At 34.8% G+C, this 14,817-nt stretch overlaps 2 protein-coding genes and 1 long non-coding RNA gene across 5 annotated transcripts; 2 read left to right on the top strand and 1 right to left on the bottom strand.

Annotated features, from left to right (window-relative positions):
* The first annotated feature begins 776 nt into the window (after nucleotides 1–776).
* On the top strand, nucleotides 777–3,364 carry LOC131021911 (putative pentatricopeptide repeat-containing protein At1g09680). 2 transcript variants are annotated; one of them, XM_057951250.1, is made up of 2 exons: nucleotides 777–1,602; nucleotides 1,684–2,683. In XM_057951250.1, the coding sequence occupies exons 1-2, from the start codon at nucleotides 850–852 to the stop codon at nucleotides 2,599–2,601; spliced, it is 1,671 nt and encodes a 556-aa protein (XP_057807233.1). In that variant the 5' UTR covers nucleotides 777–849; the 3' UTR covers nucleotides 2,602–2,683. The 2 variants fall into 2 exon arrangements, with proteins under 2 accessions (XP_057807233.1, XP_057807232.1); XM_057951249.1 differs by adding an exon at nucleotides 3,229–3,364 and having other exon boundaries at nucleotides 795–2,603.
* On the bottom strand, nucleotides 3,262–8,100 carry LOC131021925 (GTP-binding protein At2g22870). 2 transcript variants are annotated; one of them, XM_057951266.1, is made up of 5 exons: nucleotides 7,810–8,100; nucleotides 5,179–5,703; nucleotides 5,028–5,097; nucleotides 3,696–3,858; nucleotides 3,262–3,620 (listed from the first exon to the last, which is right to left on the bottom strand). In XM_057951266.1, exons 2-5 carry the CDS (start codon nucleotides 5,645–5,647, stop codon nucleotides 3,408–3,410), a joined length of 915 nt encoding a protein of 304 aa, XP_057807249.1. In that variant the 5' UTR covers nucleotides 5,648–5,703; nucleotides 7,810–8,100; the 3' UTR covers nucleotides 3,262–3,407. The 2 variants fall into 2 exon arrangements, with proteins under 2 accessions (XP_057807249.1, XP_057807248.1); XM_057951265.1 differs by lacking the exon at nucleotides 7,810–8,100 and having other exon boundaries at nucleotides 5,179–6,126.
* Nucleotides 8,101–10,957: 2,857 nt separating this feature from the next.
* Nucleotides 10,958–14,402, top strand: LOC131021946 (uncharacterized). Its single transcript, XR_009101096.1, has 3 exons — nucleotides 10,958–11,416; nucleotides 13,492–13,556; nucleotides 14,143–14,402. It is a non-coding gene; the product is annotated as an uncharacterized LOC131021946 (long non-coding RNA).
* The last annotated feature ends 415 nt before the right edge of the window (nucleotides 14,403–14,817 follow it).

Below are 14,817 nucleotides of genomic sequence, written 5' to 3'. Positions count from 1 at the left end.
AATAACATCTTGAATTCACGGCCTTTAAATTTATTTATTTAATATTGTTAATTTATCCAAAAAAATAATAATAATAACATTTTGAATATAAAATCATGCCACTAGAGATTAAAGAAAATTAATGATTCCAACAGGTTTTAGAATCCGTTGGGAATTTGCAGGAAGTAATAAATGTCTAGAGATTTACCGTTTATATTTAAATATTTTTCTAGTCTATTTATTTGAGACCAGTAGATCTTGATTTGAAGATAAGTTGACAATTTTTCTTATTACGAGATAAGTTGATAAATTAATATTTGTTGTGTCATATATTAATACATCTTTTCTATACTAGTCTTATAGACGCTGTAAGCTTCCTCCTCATGTTGAATTTCACTTTGGATACAGCTCTTTTTTTTCTTTTCTTTTTTTGTATTGATTTTCAAACTCTCTAGCATGCATTCTCTAATTAATTGTTCATGATTGTCGTCGTATGTATGGCTGCTGCTTTTAATTGTAATCTTTTTCGTTTTGAATATATGTGGATTTCTCATCCTTCGTTTTATGGAGACGATGGAGGATAGCATCAACACTAGTAATAAGAAGTTCCATCTTTTCTTTTCTTGGAATTAATGGGATTGTACGTGTTCTTCTTTTTGTTCATATTTTTGGGGGCCACGTAAATAAAGCTATCATTATATATATAGAAATATTTTTTATTATTTATTAAATAAAAGGGTATGAAGAGAAAAAAGAGTTATGAATAGAAGAAGTATCCTATGAAAATTAGACGGTTCAATTGGTGATAAAGCCCAAATGACGGCCCAAATAATCGACAGTGTATAGTCTAGGGAAAAAAATGATTCGAACATGGCGACCAAGAACGTTTCAAGAATTCAGCAGCGCCACTCCCCCACCGCCTGGTCCATCCAGGAGCCAGACCCCATACTCACGGCCCTCTCCCAAGCCATCCAAAATGCTCCGGCGAAACCCCTCCACGCCTCCCTCAAGCATCTCCTCCCCTCTCTCAAGCCCCACCACTTGGTCAATCTCATCAACCTCAATCCACACTCTCTCTCCCCACTCTCTCTCTTCTCCCTCTTCCAATGGTTCTCCACTCCTTCCAACTCTACTTTTCGCCACACCCTCCACTCGTATTGCACCATGATCCATTTCCTCTGCTCCCATCAAATGTTCTCAGAGGCCCAAACCTTGCTCCAAATCGTAGTTTCCAGAAAAGGGAGAAACTCCGCTTCTGATGTTTTCGCAGCAATTCTTGAATTCAAAGCTACTCAAAAATCCCATCTTTATGTTTTCTCTGGATTGTTGACTGCTTATTTAGCATCAGGGCTTGTTCTTGATGCTATACAGTGTTTTAGACTGGCCAAGAAGCATAAAATTCGGGTGCCCTTTGATGCTTGTAGGAGAGTTGTCGAACATTTGATGAAGCTCAAGTCTTACAAATTAGTTTGGGGGTTTTATGAAGAGATACTGGAATGTGGGTATCGTCCAAGTTTGTATTTTTTCAACATTCTCATGGACAAATTCTGCAAAACAGGAGAAGTGAAGCTCGCTCAATTGGTTTTTGATTCGATTGGGAGATGGGGTTTGAGGCCTAGTGTGGTTAGTTTCAATACTTTAATGAATGGTTATGTTAGGTTGGGAGATTTGGCGCAAGGGTTTAAGTTCAAGATTTTGATGCAGGAAAATGGAGTTTGCCCTGATGTTTACACTTATAGTGTTCTTCTCAATGGGCTGTGTAAGGCTAGAAAAATGGACTGTGCAGATGAATTGTTCAAGGAGATGCTTCACGTTGGCTTGTCCCCGAATTATGTTACGTTCACAACGTTGATTGATGGGCATTGCAAGAACGAGAGGGTCGATTTAGCTATGGATGTTTATAGACAAATGTTGGCTGAAGGGCTGGTGCCTGATTTGATCACTTACAATGCCATCATCAATGTGCTTTGCAACAAGGGGGATTTGAAAGAAGCACGGTGTCTGATTGAGGAGATGAGTGTGAAGGGTTTGAAGCCTGATAAGGTCACATACACTACCCTTATCGATGGAAGTTGTAAGGCGGGAGATTTGGAGACTGCGTTTGAGCTGAAGAAGAGAATGATTGAAGAGAAGATCGCGCTTGATAGTGTGGTTTACACGGCCCTCATATCTGGTCTGTGTCGGGAAGGGCGAGTTGTTGAAGCAGAGAAAATGTTGAGGGAGATGTTGAGAGTTGATCTGAAAGCTGATTGTGGAACGTATACAATGATAATGGATGGGTTGTGCAAGAGAGGAGAAGTTAGGAGGGCGTCCATGTTGCTTAGGGAGATGCAGAGAGATGGAATCGCGGCGTCTGTTGTCTCTTATAATGTGCTTATCAATGGTTACTGCAGGGTAGGGCAGATGAAGAATGCAAATATGCTTCTCACGGCAATGATGAATCTTGGGGTGGAGCCTGACGACATCACCTATAACATCCTTCTACAAGGCTACTGTAAATACAGGAAAACAGAAGATGTCTCTAAACTGCGTGCTGCAATGGGCCTAGTTCTTGATTATGCTTCGTATACTTCGTTGATTCATAGCTTAGGCAGCAATTCAAGAAGCCGTTCAAAGGGATAATGGTAATGCTTTGGCTAGATGAAGCCTTACATTCTTATACTTGTTTTATTGAGTCCCCATATAATTATTATTAAAAAACAAATAACCTCGAATTCAAATTTTATTTTTTCTGCAATGTTACTATTAAATCGAAACCATATAATAATTTTGACGATGATTAGTGAATGACAATCTATATGAAATTAGGCAAGAACCCGAAAGTTAACCACAAAAAAAAAAAAACATTTCTTGGGGCTACTTAGAGAATTTGTATGAGGAGCAGTGGTATTATGTACATGTATGAATTGGAGGTCATGAGGTTTTATTCATAGTAATTTTAGGTAAATGATGTGAGATTTAATTAAATAATAAATAATCACATGTATAGATAATGGAAAATTAACCTTTTTACTAGATTCGTTAATAAGGATGGGGTTACATCAAAAATAAAAGTATATGAACTTATTAAAACAAAAAAATTGTATAAGGATCTAATGAAACAAAAAGCATAAGGATGGAGATCCAAGGAGTAGGGCTGTTTCTTGTTTATTGTTGTTACCATTTGTTTCTTTGAGGTGGCATATGTAATCTATTCTATATACCAATTGAAGGAGACATCTCCATCGCCTTAACAAAGTACATTTTCAGGATAAAATTCATGAGTTGGAAACACTGGCAACATAAAAGGCACCCAGCAGCTCAAGTTAGATGTATGACAAATAATATTAGTGAAGCAGTTTTCCAGCTTAATGGAGTTTAAAAGAGTGGCATAACAATTTACAACGTATGAAGATTCAGTAGAGACAAAAATGGCAGGTCCCAATACCTTACTCCTGATCCCAATAGTTTCTAAGCTGCGACATGTGCAGTAGAAGCTCATCTCTGCCTAACCCTGTCACACTGCTCGTCATGATCCATGGAGGGTGTTCGCGATAGCTTTCTCTGATCAGCTGTTGAAAATCTCTGATGTTCTCATCAGGCCTTTTAGCTTTGCCTCCTTTTGTTTTATCACACTTTGTGAAAACAAAAGTCATAGGTATCTATAAACAACATATCAACACACAGTTTAGCACTTCAAAATTCACAAAATTCAAGAGCATATCAAAGTTACATACATTGTTTCGTCCAAGCCAATTTGCACAATCAAGATCAATTTTCTGAGGCGGAACACTTGCATCAACCAGAAGGAGAACAGAGACCAGGGTATCACGATTCAAAAAGTAACCTTTAGTAAATGACGACCAATCCATTCTAGCAGACTCCGGGGCGTTGGCAAATCTGCACGTGAAATAAGATGTATCGTTGAAGGGCAGCCAATAATCACAAGTCTGGGAATTTAAAGGAGCTGTCGTCATCACACAATGTGCTTATGTGATAACAGTCTTACTCTAGCTAAACCATCATGCACCTCAAGGAAAACCGAATGAGGTATATTTACTATGCAATTGAACATATAAACGTAAGTTTCTAGGCAACCATCCAAATTCAGGGAATTGATGATCCATATCATGGTAAAACATTTAGTATCAAATACAAAAACTTCAGAAACAAGTGTACTGCCAAATTCAGAAAAGTAACATTTGACTCTAAGGGAGTGTTTTCTTTGATTGATAAATTTATCATGGGAAAAGGTGGGATAATAAAAAATTCTCCCTTTAAATGCCTCATTTCTTTTCCTTCATGTCCTACAAAAGAGAATTTCACCATTTCTCATTTTCACTTCAAGGAGGGATAATATTATCCCTCTATTTTTGGTGTAATAATGTTCTCTCTCTTGAAGTGAAAATGAGGAATGAGAAAGGGTGGAATTCTCTTCTGTAGGAAATGAGGGGGAAATTGAGGTATTTAAAGAGAGAATTTTTTGTTATCCCTTATTTTCCCCTGATAAATTTATCAACCACAGATAACACATCCTAATAGTGACAGATACTTCTCACGTTTTACTCAATTATGCAGTTATATATTCAACCCATTTCCTAAAACTTAACCAGCTACCATCAAGATACAACTATACTACGGGTAAACCATGACGATCGCTGCCACATAGAAGCAATCCCTTGTATCCCTCAATACTAAATTCATTTCACATACAATGAACTCCACAGTATCAAGATTATTTTCCCTAAATCTAATCTGTTCCTCAACAACACCTACTCATCCAACCCTACTTAATTCATCCAATTTTTTACAGTATAATATGCAGAAAGTCCAATTCATATTTGTGAATTTCCATTGCGACGCATATGCTAGAATTTAACAACAGATAACAAGCCAATCTGGATCAGTATTTTCTCCTCAACTTCGATTGAGCAGCCAAATACAATAACCTAACTTCTCAACATACCATTAAAGCTCTAAAGATTTTTTCTCAAAAAAAAAGAAGCTCTAATGATTTAACATACAAACACCTCTAAGCAAAGATAAGCAGAAAGCAAAAAACAGCTCACCCGTATCCGGGCAAATCCACAATGTACCAACTTTTATTCACCAAGAAATGATTGATCAACTGAGTCTTCCCTGCAAAAGTCATCCATATTGAATTAACATTTCATCCCAAATCACATATACAAACTAAGAAACAACACATAAATTCAAAACCTGGCTTCTTAGAAGTGAGGGCAACTTCCTTTTTGCGAACCAAGGAGTTAATAAGTGAAGACTTCCCTACGTTGGAGCGGCCGAGCATGGCGAATTCTGGCCGGTCGTCTCTAGGGCACTCCTTGGGGCGGCTGCTGCTCTTCACGAAATTCACCTCCTTGATTTTGGCGTCACCAGCGTAGGGTCCCAGCACGATGTTCGAGCCTGGGAGGACCTTTTCTTCCGTGATTTCATCCGGCTGGACTCCAGGCGGCACAAATAGCACGGTCCGCGCGAACCGAGAGGCTTCAGAGGCCGCCTCCGGTTTTGGGAGACTGGGGGCGGAGGAGGATTGGGGGTTAGCCTTCTGGGAAATGGAGGCGCGGAGTGAAACAGAAAATGGTGGAGTCTTGTGAGGGTTTGGAGATGGGAAGTTGCGGAGTGATGAGAAATTGGGACTGAGCAGCCGATGAAGTAGCTGCACCAGCATTTTCACGGTGCCGAGTTTGCGAAATTCGAATCTATCTATTACTCCGCCAATAATACCTCAACAATGGATATTACATTAATTCACATTTTCTATTTATGGTGCGTTTACGTTGGTGGATAAATTTATCATAAGAAAATAAGGGATAACAAAATTTATGCCTTTAAATACCTCCTTTCTTTTCTCACATTTTATACAAAAGAGAAGTTCATCATTTTTTCTTTCTTATTTTCACTTTAAGGACGGATAATATTATCCCTCTATGAATAAAGAAAAAGGCATTTAAAGGTATAAACTTTTGTTATCCCTCATTTTTCATAATAAATTTATCCATCAAAGAGTAACGCATCCTTATTGTTAATTGTAAATATGTATAATGACAGACAACTCATGCAATACACTAATATAATGTCTTCAAAAAACACATTTACGGACAACAAATAATGCATACCATTTGCAATAGAATCTATATATATATATATATATATATATATATATATATATATATATATATATATAGGAATTGGTTCAATTGAGATTTATATATATTTTGAGATTTTGAGATAAATGAACATATAAGTACATTTTGATGAACTTGTCAATTAATTTTTATGAACGCGCGTTGGTCTAGGGTTCAATCCCTACAAGTGGCGTGTTTTTTAAATAAATTAAATAGATTCATATGTTCATCAGTTATATTGGTTATGTTCAAAGAATTTATTGATATGTTCATTTATCTCAAAATCTCAAAATATTTAAAATCTCAATATAAGCTAACCCTATATATATATATATATATATATAAAAGCTGAGTACATCACAATTTTAGTCATTTTCAAGCCAAAAGAGACCCACTATTGTCCATTAATAATTCTCTTCATTCATTGTGTAATGAGCAAATTTAAGCTGTAATTTCCCCTCTCTCTCTCAGCTGAATACATCACATCAGCAACATTTGCCCGTCGATAGAGTCCCTGTTTTTATCCAACTTTTGGTTCAATGCGTAACCAGCAAAACCAATGAATATATAATATCACTGCAAACCGAGGTTCTAATAGGCTGCAAAATTATTGGTTAATCTGCGGTCTCTTTATTAATGATAATTGAAATTTATTCTTGGAGAACAAGTATGTGTGGCCTCCACGCAGTGGCGGATCCAGGGGGGGCTAGGGGGGGCTTCAGCCCCCTCCCAATTTTTGAGTTTTTTTTTTAAATTATAGATATATATATTTATTATTTTGTTTTATATCTATATATATATGTGTATATAAATAAAAAAAATACAAGAAAAAATATAGTAATACATTATTTATAGTATCCAACTATCCATATTAATTGCTCAACACATTGAGTTGTTACATTTATAGTATTATTTTTATCATTTTTTCTTTCTTAGTTAATTTTTAATGTTAAATTTGAGTCAATTCTAAAGGTAAAAGTAAAATTACTAATTACTAACAATGAAAATTAGTTTATTTGTTTAGAAGACGAAACAATTTTTTTTTAAGAAAAATGAATAAAAGTACGTTTTTATATGCTTTCAATCTACTTGATGTTGAATTAATTGAATTGCGAACAATTATCTTATTATATTAAGTGATTGTTGAAAAAATGTATGAAATGGAGTGTACGGAATGCTCAAAAAAATTGCTTCGGGGGCTCCCGCCCCCGAACCCCCGTGTAAATATTTTCAAGCACCGTAGTCCAATAAATTCAGCCCCCCCTAACATTGAATCCTGGATCCGCCCCTGCCTCCACGTCTATAAATATGATAGTGATTCACACTTTCTAATCGGAGCATCTCAAATTTACCAGCAATCAATTCTGCCATGATAAAAGAATAAGAAGGAACTGAAGAAAAGAGATGAAAAAGAAGGAAACATTCTGCCAGCAAGAAGAAAGAATAAGAAGTGGATGCTCAACGAAAAAAGAGAAGACGCAGAGAGAAGCAGCAAGAATTAAAACAAAAAAAAGAGAGAAGATGAATAAGCGGCGCTGATTTAGAAATGAAATTAGGGTTGCTTAAGTTGTACATCTCATGTATCTTAACATTATCCATGAATTAAAGCAATGAGCATAAAGTATTTTGTCTAATGTATGAAGAAGCTACTGTGAAGAAGAATCACAATAGAAGCCACATTTTTTTTTTGGCTATATATTGTTACCTGTGTCCTGGACACAAAGCACTGCTACTGCTTCTGACGCAGGCGCCAATGATGGAGGAGGCTGGGCGGGTCTGCGAGACCGGTGGCGCAGAAAGAAGAGAGGGGATGAGGGAGACTGGGAGACGAGGGATTGGGCAAACCGGCGAGGGCGGGGGCACCGAGAGGCCGGAGACGAGAGAGAGTGTGTGAGAGAGATAGAGAGCAGCTGTGTCGCAGAGAGAAGAATGAGCAGTGCAACAACTGTGCAAGAGCTCTTAAATTTCTTTCAATTTTTTTAATATTAATTTCTTTATTTTAGTTTGGGCTTTTGATTTGTTTAGTTTTATTAATGGCTCAAAATTGAAGATTCGTATGGGCTATTCAATATTTTTATTAATTGTACTATCGTTGGCAATTGGACTGAGAATTTTGGGGCATTGGTTTTATGTAATTCTTGGTTTGACTTTTGAGAAAAAAAATATTTGATTATTATTTTTATGTAATCATTTATGAATAATTTAATTATATAATTTTCTTAATTTTCTCCTTTGATTTAACAGTAATTCTTTGGATTCTTTGAGTTTAAAGTACGCGAAATAAATATTTTTGTTAATTATTGAAAAGGGTGCACAGAAAATTGATTAGTAAAAGTAAGAGATACTTTAAGAGGTGCAATCTAAAGGGGAAAAGGCTTAATTGCACTGAATAAATTACTTAACGGAGTTAAACGGCGTTAGGGGAATGATTTAATTGCACCGAAATTGGAACATCGTGAGCTTAACTGATCCAATATTGAGTACGAGGCTCTAGGAGTGGCTATATTGAGAGTGCATTTGCATCTTAACCCAAAATTTATTGATTTAAACTTTCGATGTGGTGTTATTAAAGTTATTTTTGTGCATTTATTGCCCCAACTTATAAAAACAAATCATCATTATAGACTTACATAGTTTTTTTTTTTAGACAATAGACTTATACTAGTTGATTGCAAGTTGCAATGATATGTGCCCCTGATCAAAAGGGGTGGGCTTGTGGACTATTCATTAAATGGGCTTTTATATAATTATCCAAATTTTAATTAATTAAGCTAACTAGCACGATTTCCTTTTATTAACAGCACCTCCTTCTTATTAAAAGAATAATTCTATTCATAGTTTTCACTTTTCATTTTACTCACTATACATTTATCTAAAATAATAATTAAAAATAATTACTAATTTACTATTTTAACCAATAACTTAGAGCCCCAAATTAAACACATAATTACAATTTTGTATTTGGAAAGCCATCTTGTTTGGGGAATTTGTGGATGGCTATGGCGTAGTAAAGGAGATGGAGAAGTTCGAGTTTGAGGTTCGACTGTTCTGATTGAGGATTGTGCTCTAATTCATGAAGATTAACTTCATTGGGATTTTTTATACGTAAATCATAATAACATGCCAAATTTTGTAGAATTAAAGTTAAGGGATTCCCGTCGGGCGTCGTGGTTTCAATTTTAATAATTAATTATCAGATTAACGTCACAAGGGGAAAGGAAAGTAATTTTTTTTACCAATAAAATAGAATGTTAACAATCGGATGATATATGTATTAATATATAATTTTGAATACGTTGAGTTACGATCATGAACATGTTAAAATATAAAATGATATCTCTCCATTTCTAAATGATGTAAGTTGTGTAAGATTTTTTTTAGGAGAGGGTGGGGCAGTTAAATTGTCTAATTTTCTTGTTGGTAAGGTCCTTTTCTTCTTGGACTACGTTATCAGAAAAAAATACTACAACAACATGGGGTTTAATTGTTACTAAACTGGGTATGATGTGTTAAAGAGAATTATGCTATATAGTATGCTGTAATCACTTATAAATACCCTCTTGTTTAATTTGTAGGAACTTAATTAAGAAATTTAGGAGATAAAAAAGATACATATTATAGTATAAATTAAATTATAAACAATTAGAACAATAATTAATTAGTAAGATCATTTCATAATAATTTGCACAATAATCAAGTTAGTATAAATTAAACTATTTTCAAATAAATTAAAAAGACAATTCATATTTAAATGAGAATAGTTGAACTAGACCTTATCGATATTTAATTAAGAAATTTGACTCTTAACCAAACCTTCTTAGTCACTTAATTAAAGAAATTAAACATGTAACTGTGAGGAAGGATAAAAGTGGGAGATTGAGCTAGCAGAAAATGAGTGTTGTCTGTCTTATACGTGGCAAACAACAAGCAGAGAGGTAGAGCCCACCCCGGTTATATTTTAGATTTTTAAAGAATCAATTATGGTTACTTGCCTACCTATCCTCTCTTTAAAAAAAAAAAAAAAAAAAAAAAAAAAAAAAAAAAAAAAAAAAAAACTTACCCACCTAAAAAAGCTTTATGCGTCCATTAATATTTATAAGACACGAGTTTTTAATAAATATTTATATAATAAAATAGAAAAAAAAATAAAATTATATTTTTAATTAATTAGTAAGTGAATAATTTGTAAGATCATACATGTGCATATTTATTAATATCGGTGGAAATGATCGCGAAAATTCTTAATCATAAGATCTTAATTTGTCACTCCTCCAACCATACAACTTTATTAAGTTTTCTTCAAAGATTTATTTTCTAACAGATTTTAATATTTTGTTATTTTGAGCTTCGTATAAGTCAATTTTTAAGAGTTATCCGCTCACACACATTCACACTTATCTACATAAGTGATTCAAACTCACAATTTATAGGTTATAGGAAAAGTATTTTATTAATTAAATTATATTTTGTATCGTCTACATTTAAAAAATTATGGCACTCGTTCTTGCACATTGATTCGTTCTTGTGATATTGTAATGCCCCGACTTTTTATTAAGGATTATAGACTTTTAATTATTGATTTAAGGATTTCTTATGGTAATTAGGGTTCAGCATCCATTAATAAAATACGGACTTATGTGATTGATGATTACATACGTGATAATTTATTTTTATTTTTATTTCAACGGATGATGCACTCAAAATATATTTTCCATTAAGAGAATGATGGAGCTCAAAGATTTATTTTGAGTTTTCAAATCGAAAAAAAAAATTATGTATTTATTTATTTTTACCGAGAAATTTAGGAATGATGAGTTATAAAAATTTTCCATCAATATTTTTCTCAAATTATTTTCCTATGATGTATTTATAAATTGAGAGAGTGCACTAATGTTAGTGCTATTTATTCTAATTTTGATCACAAGAGTTTTATGCTCTAGCATTTTATTAATTGATGATTAGTCTTACATATATTTTTTTTCTTACACATGGGTTATTACTACACCACATTTTTATATTTACTTAATGTAACACCCCATTATCCTCCACTAATATTTTCTTTTCCCTACCACTAATCTTTTTCCCTACCATCACTAATATTTTCTTTTCCCTACCACTAATCTTTTTCCCTACCACTACTCCTACCTCTCCACCACACTACTCCTTTTCCCCCACCACTACATTCTTTCTCCCACTCTCACAACTTTTCTCCCACCATTATCACACTCCATAGAAGCCTTTGAAGCCCCAAGAGAAGTAGCAAAGCAAGGGAGAGTGTGGGAAAACTATAGAGTGAAGGTTGTGCTTCGAGGGTGAGTTTTTCTTTGCTTTTTCTCAACTGAAAATGCTTTATGGCCATGGATTTTTACACATTTGTGTGCTATATTATGTGAGGATATGTTTTATGATTTTGGATGATTATTTTGGTAGAGTTTATTGGGTGAAAAACCGTGCATGAGGTAAGGCAGCGAATCTGCCATAAGCACACTGCTCGGCAGTGTTTTGCAAGGCGATTCCAGCCATCCAAACGGTTCCCAAAAATTCCCAAATTAATTGTGTATCATCTTTCATATGTTTTCTATACTTTGGTAAAATTTCAGAAGGTTTGGAGCTCTTATGATTTATTTATGAATTTGTAAACATCACTGCCCATCTGGAATACATTTTTGGTAAACAATCTTTGGGAGGCCATAAGTAAAGTTTCAATCGGTGAAAACCTTTGAAACTTGAATATGTCACTCTAGACTCCCGTATCTTTCTTTTGACATCGGTCTCACCATTTTTGAGTAAGGGAAACAACCGGTATAAATTCTTGAAATCTAGTTCTTATTCCTTGTACCATCCAGTAGATTTTACAAACCTACGACTTTGAGGTGGCAAAGGCCGACTTAAATCTTTGATTCTCAAGCCTATCTTTCTACTGAATATTCACTGACATGTTGGGAACTTACTTGTTCAGTTTTAGAATTTTTGGTGAAGCCTAAAGTGGTTTTTCCGATTTATGTTCTAAATCTGCCAAACTTGAACTCTTTTTGTGCACTGAACTTTAGACAGTCATATCTTCTAAACCATGAATGTTCTTGGAGTAAATCCAACTGTAGAGTGTTATGATCTCTCCCTAGTTTCCAGATTGACCCTTGGGGTTCCCAGTGGAGTTTTGTAAAGGGAGATATGAATTTTTAAAGAAAGCCCACTGACTTGGTTGTAATCTGGAAATCTGAAATTTTCAGATTTTTGCTTGTTAAATACCCATCTTTGAGAGGGCATATCTTGCTCGTTTGAATTTTTTTTCATTCGATTCAAATTGGAGAATGATCCTTGAAATGTCTAGTTTCCAGAATGTCTTTTGGAGCCTCATTTGGAGATCCGAGGCAGATTTGATGTCTGTTGCAAAACAACCTCTTAAGAGCTCAAGTTGTTGAATTATTTTCTATGTATCAAAGTTTATTTTAAAGGATGTTTCATGAAAGATTTAGTATATGTGCGTAACGAGTTTGGGACTATTTATTTTAAATGAGGTCCGTTCTTTTATTTAAATTATGATGGACTTTTAATGAATATTTTTGGGATTAAACTCTTATTTCTTGATTTATATAAATTATTTTTTTAAGGACTTATAAATATGAATTTCGTAGGCCTACTGACCTACTGTGATCGACGGTTTGTCGATGTCTAATAGCTTTGAAAATTTTATAGCAAGTCCCTACATGAGTCTTGAGTACCCTGGTAAAATTTCAAGCCATTCCAACTTCGTTTGATACTTCTTTAAAATGCAAAACCTAAACTGCACATTACTACCGAGAATTTCAGAGAACAGAGGAAAGAGTCATTCATTTCAGTAGCTTCCTGTGTGATCTAGATTTCCAAATTTTTATGGTATTAACCTTATTGTGTTAGCTAGATATCCACCAAAGTTGAGCCCAGTTTGACAACGTTTACTATTTTTCAAAAATCCAAGTTTTCGATTGTTCAAAACTGCCGAACATGGTAGATCGTGGTAAAAACGTCATATCTCTCAAACCACTTGGAGTTTTCGACTCTACTTTTTTTTTATATGAAACTAGACTCGAAGATCTTTCTTTCGGTATGAGTCTCGAGTCCAGGAGATGTCGGAGTCAGAACAGATTAAATTTTGAAGTTGAGTCAGTGTAAAAACAGAGCATGTTTTGATGATGTTTGATTGTGATTCTTATGTGCCTTATGTGTTTGTGTTGCCTATGTGATTTGAATGAGATTAGACGAGGTATGATTGATTTTTGACTGTCTTTAATGTAACGAATTATGGATGCTAGAACCCTAAAACATTAAAAGATACCCTAGGCACGTAGAATTAGACTTTGTCTTATGACAATTTCTTCACGAACTTATCGACTCTTCATCAATGAAGGTCCGGGCGACAGAAAGTGAAGCCGAAGAAGAAACGACTCCACGCCAGCTTTAAGAACAATTGAGGTGGGCATTATTTTATTATTACGTATATAGAGATCCCCTGCGTGACGTAGGCCTCATATGCGAATATATATGCATGATATGTTTTGACTATTTATTCAGTTCTTATGAAATGCTTATATGTTTAATGCCCTTTATGAAAATGAAAATGTTATGAAAATGAAATGTTTATGAAATGATTGACTGCCAAAATGTTTATGTTTTTATATGTATCCTATCTGTGTTGGTTCGCCAACTTTAAAGGAAATCCAATTGGGATCCTATGCTAGACAAAGGTCGCTAGCTAGGGTTAACGTGTACACTCATGGAGACCGCGAGTCGCTTGCGACCGGTCTTGGCGTCCGTGGTAAGGAGGCCTCCTTCCCGGCGCGTGACAGAAAGGACAGATATGGATCATATAGACTGAAAATGGGATGCGCATCCACCTTTATGAAAATGAATGAAATGTTTTAGTAAGCGCAGGTCATTCAAGAAAACCCCTGTGTGTTACTGTTGGCAGTTCAATTTATATATGTATGCATGTTGTATTTTCGGCTTATGTCACTGAGTATTTTTATACTCAGCCCTGCATGTATTTCTAAATGTGCAGGTTGAGCAGGCGATGGAATGGATCGGTGTTGAGCGGATTTCCCTTTTGATGTTTATGTAATGAAACCTTGAGTATGCATCTCCATATGCATAACTCACACGTTTTTTTTCGCTGCAAACACTCTGACTTATTTATCATTTCTACTTGAACTTATTACTACTTCATTTTAATTAACTTTCAGTTGGGGTCTAGTCGTTATGGCAGACTCATTTGTGAATTACCCAAGTGGTTATATATATATACCACTAGTTTGTTATTAATGTTGGTTACTTAGTAAATCCCCTTTAATTTCCGTTTCTTATTGTTCACCCCAAGTCATAACCCCGGTTAACCCGTCATTGGGATAGTGGGCTGTGACAGAGTGGTATCAGAGCAGTTCGTTTGCTCTGGCACTAGAAACCTTATTCTAAAAAGCCAAGTCTAGTTTGATTCACTAGACATACGTGGGTTAATACGACACCGCTCAACACTCCATTGCATCGTGCTCAATCAAGGAAAAAGGTAACTGCAGTTACAACTGTTTTAAAGATGTTATTGTTCTAAACTGTTTCATGAAGATGTTTATGTAAAGAGCATGCTATGATGAAATGTTGAATGTTTTGCCTTTCATGGCATATCATTGCAGTTATGATGATATAATAAGAAGAATGATAGAGAATTGACACATGCTTTCCC

Source organism: Salvia miltiorrhiza, chromosome 4 (assembly GCF_028751815.1).
Source record: "Salvia miltiorrhiza cultivar Shanhuang (shh) chromosome 4, IMPLAD_Smil_shh, whole genome shotgun sequence".
Classification (NCBI taxonomy): Eukaryota; Viridiplantae; Streptophyta; class Magnoliopsida; order Lamiales; family Lamiaceae; genus Salvia; species Salvia miltiorrhiza.
Note: the sequence above shows the minus strand (reverse complement) of the source record. Positions and strands in the feature narration are given on the sequence as shown.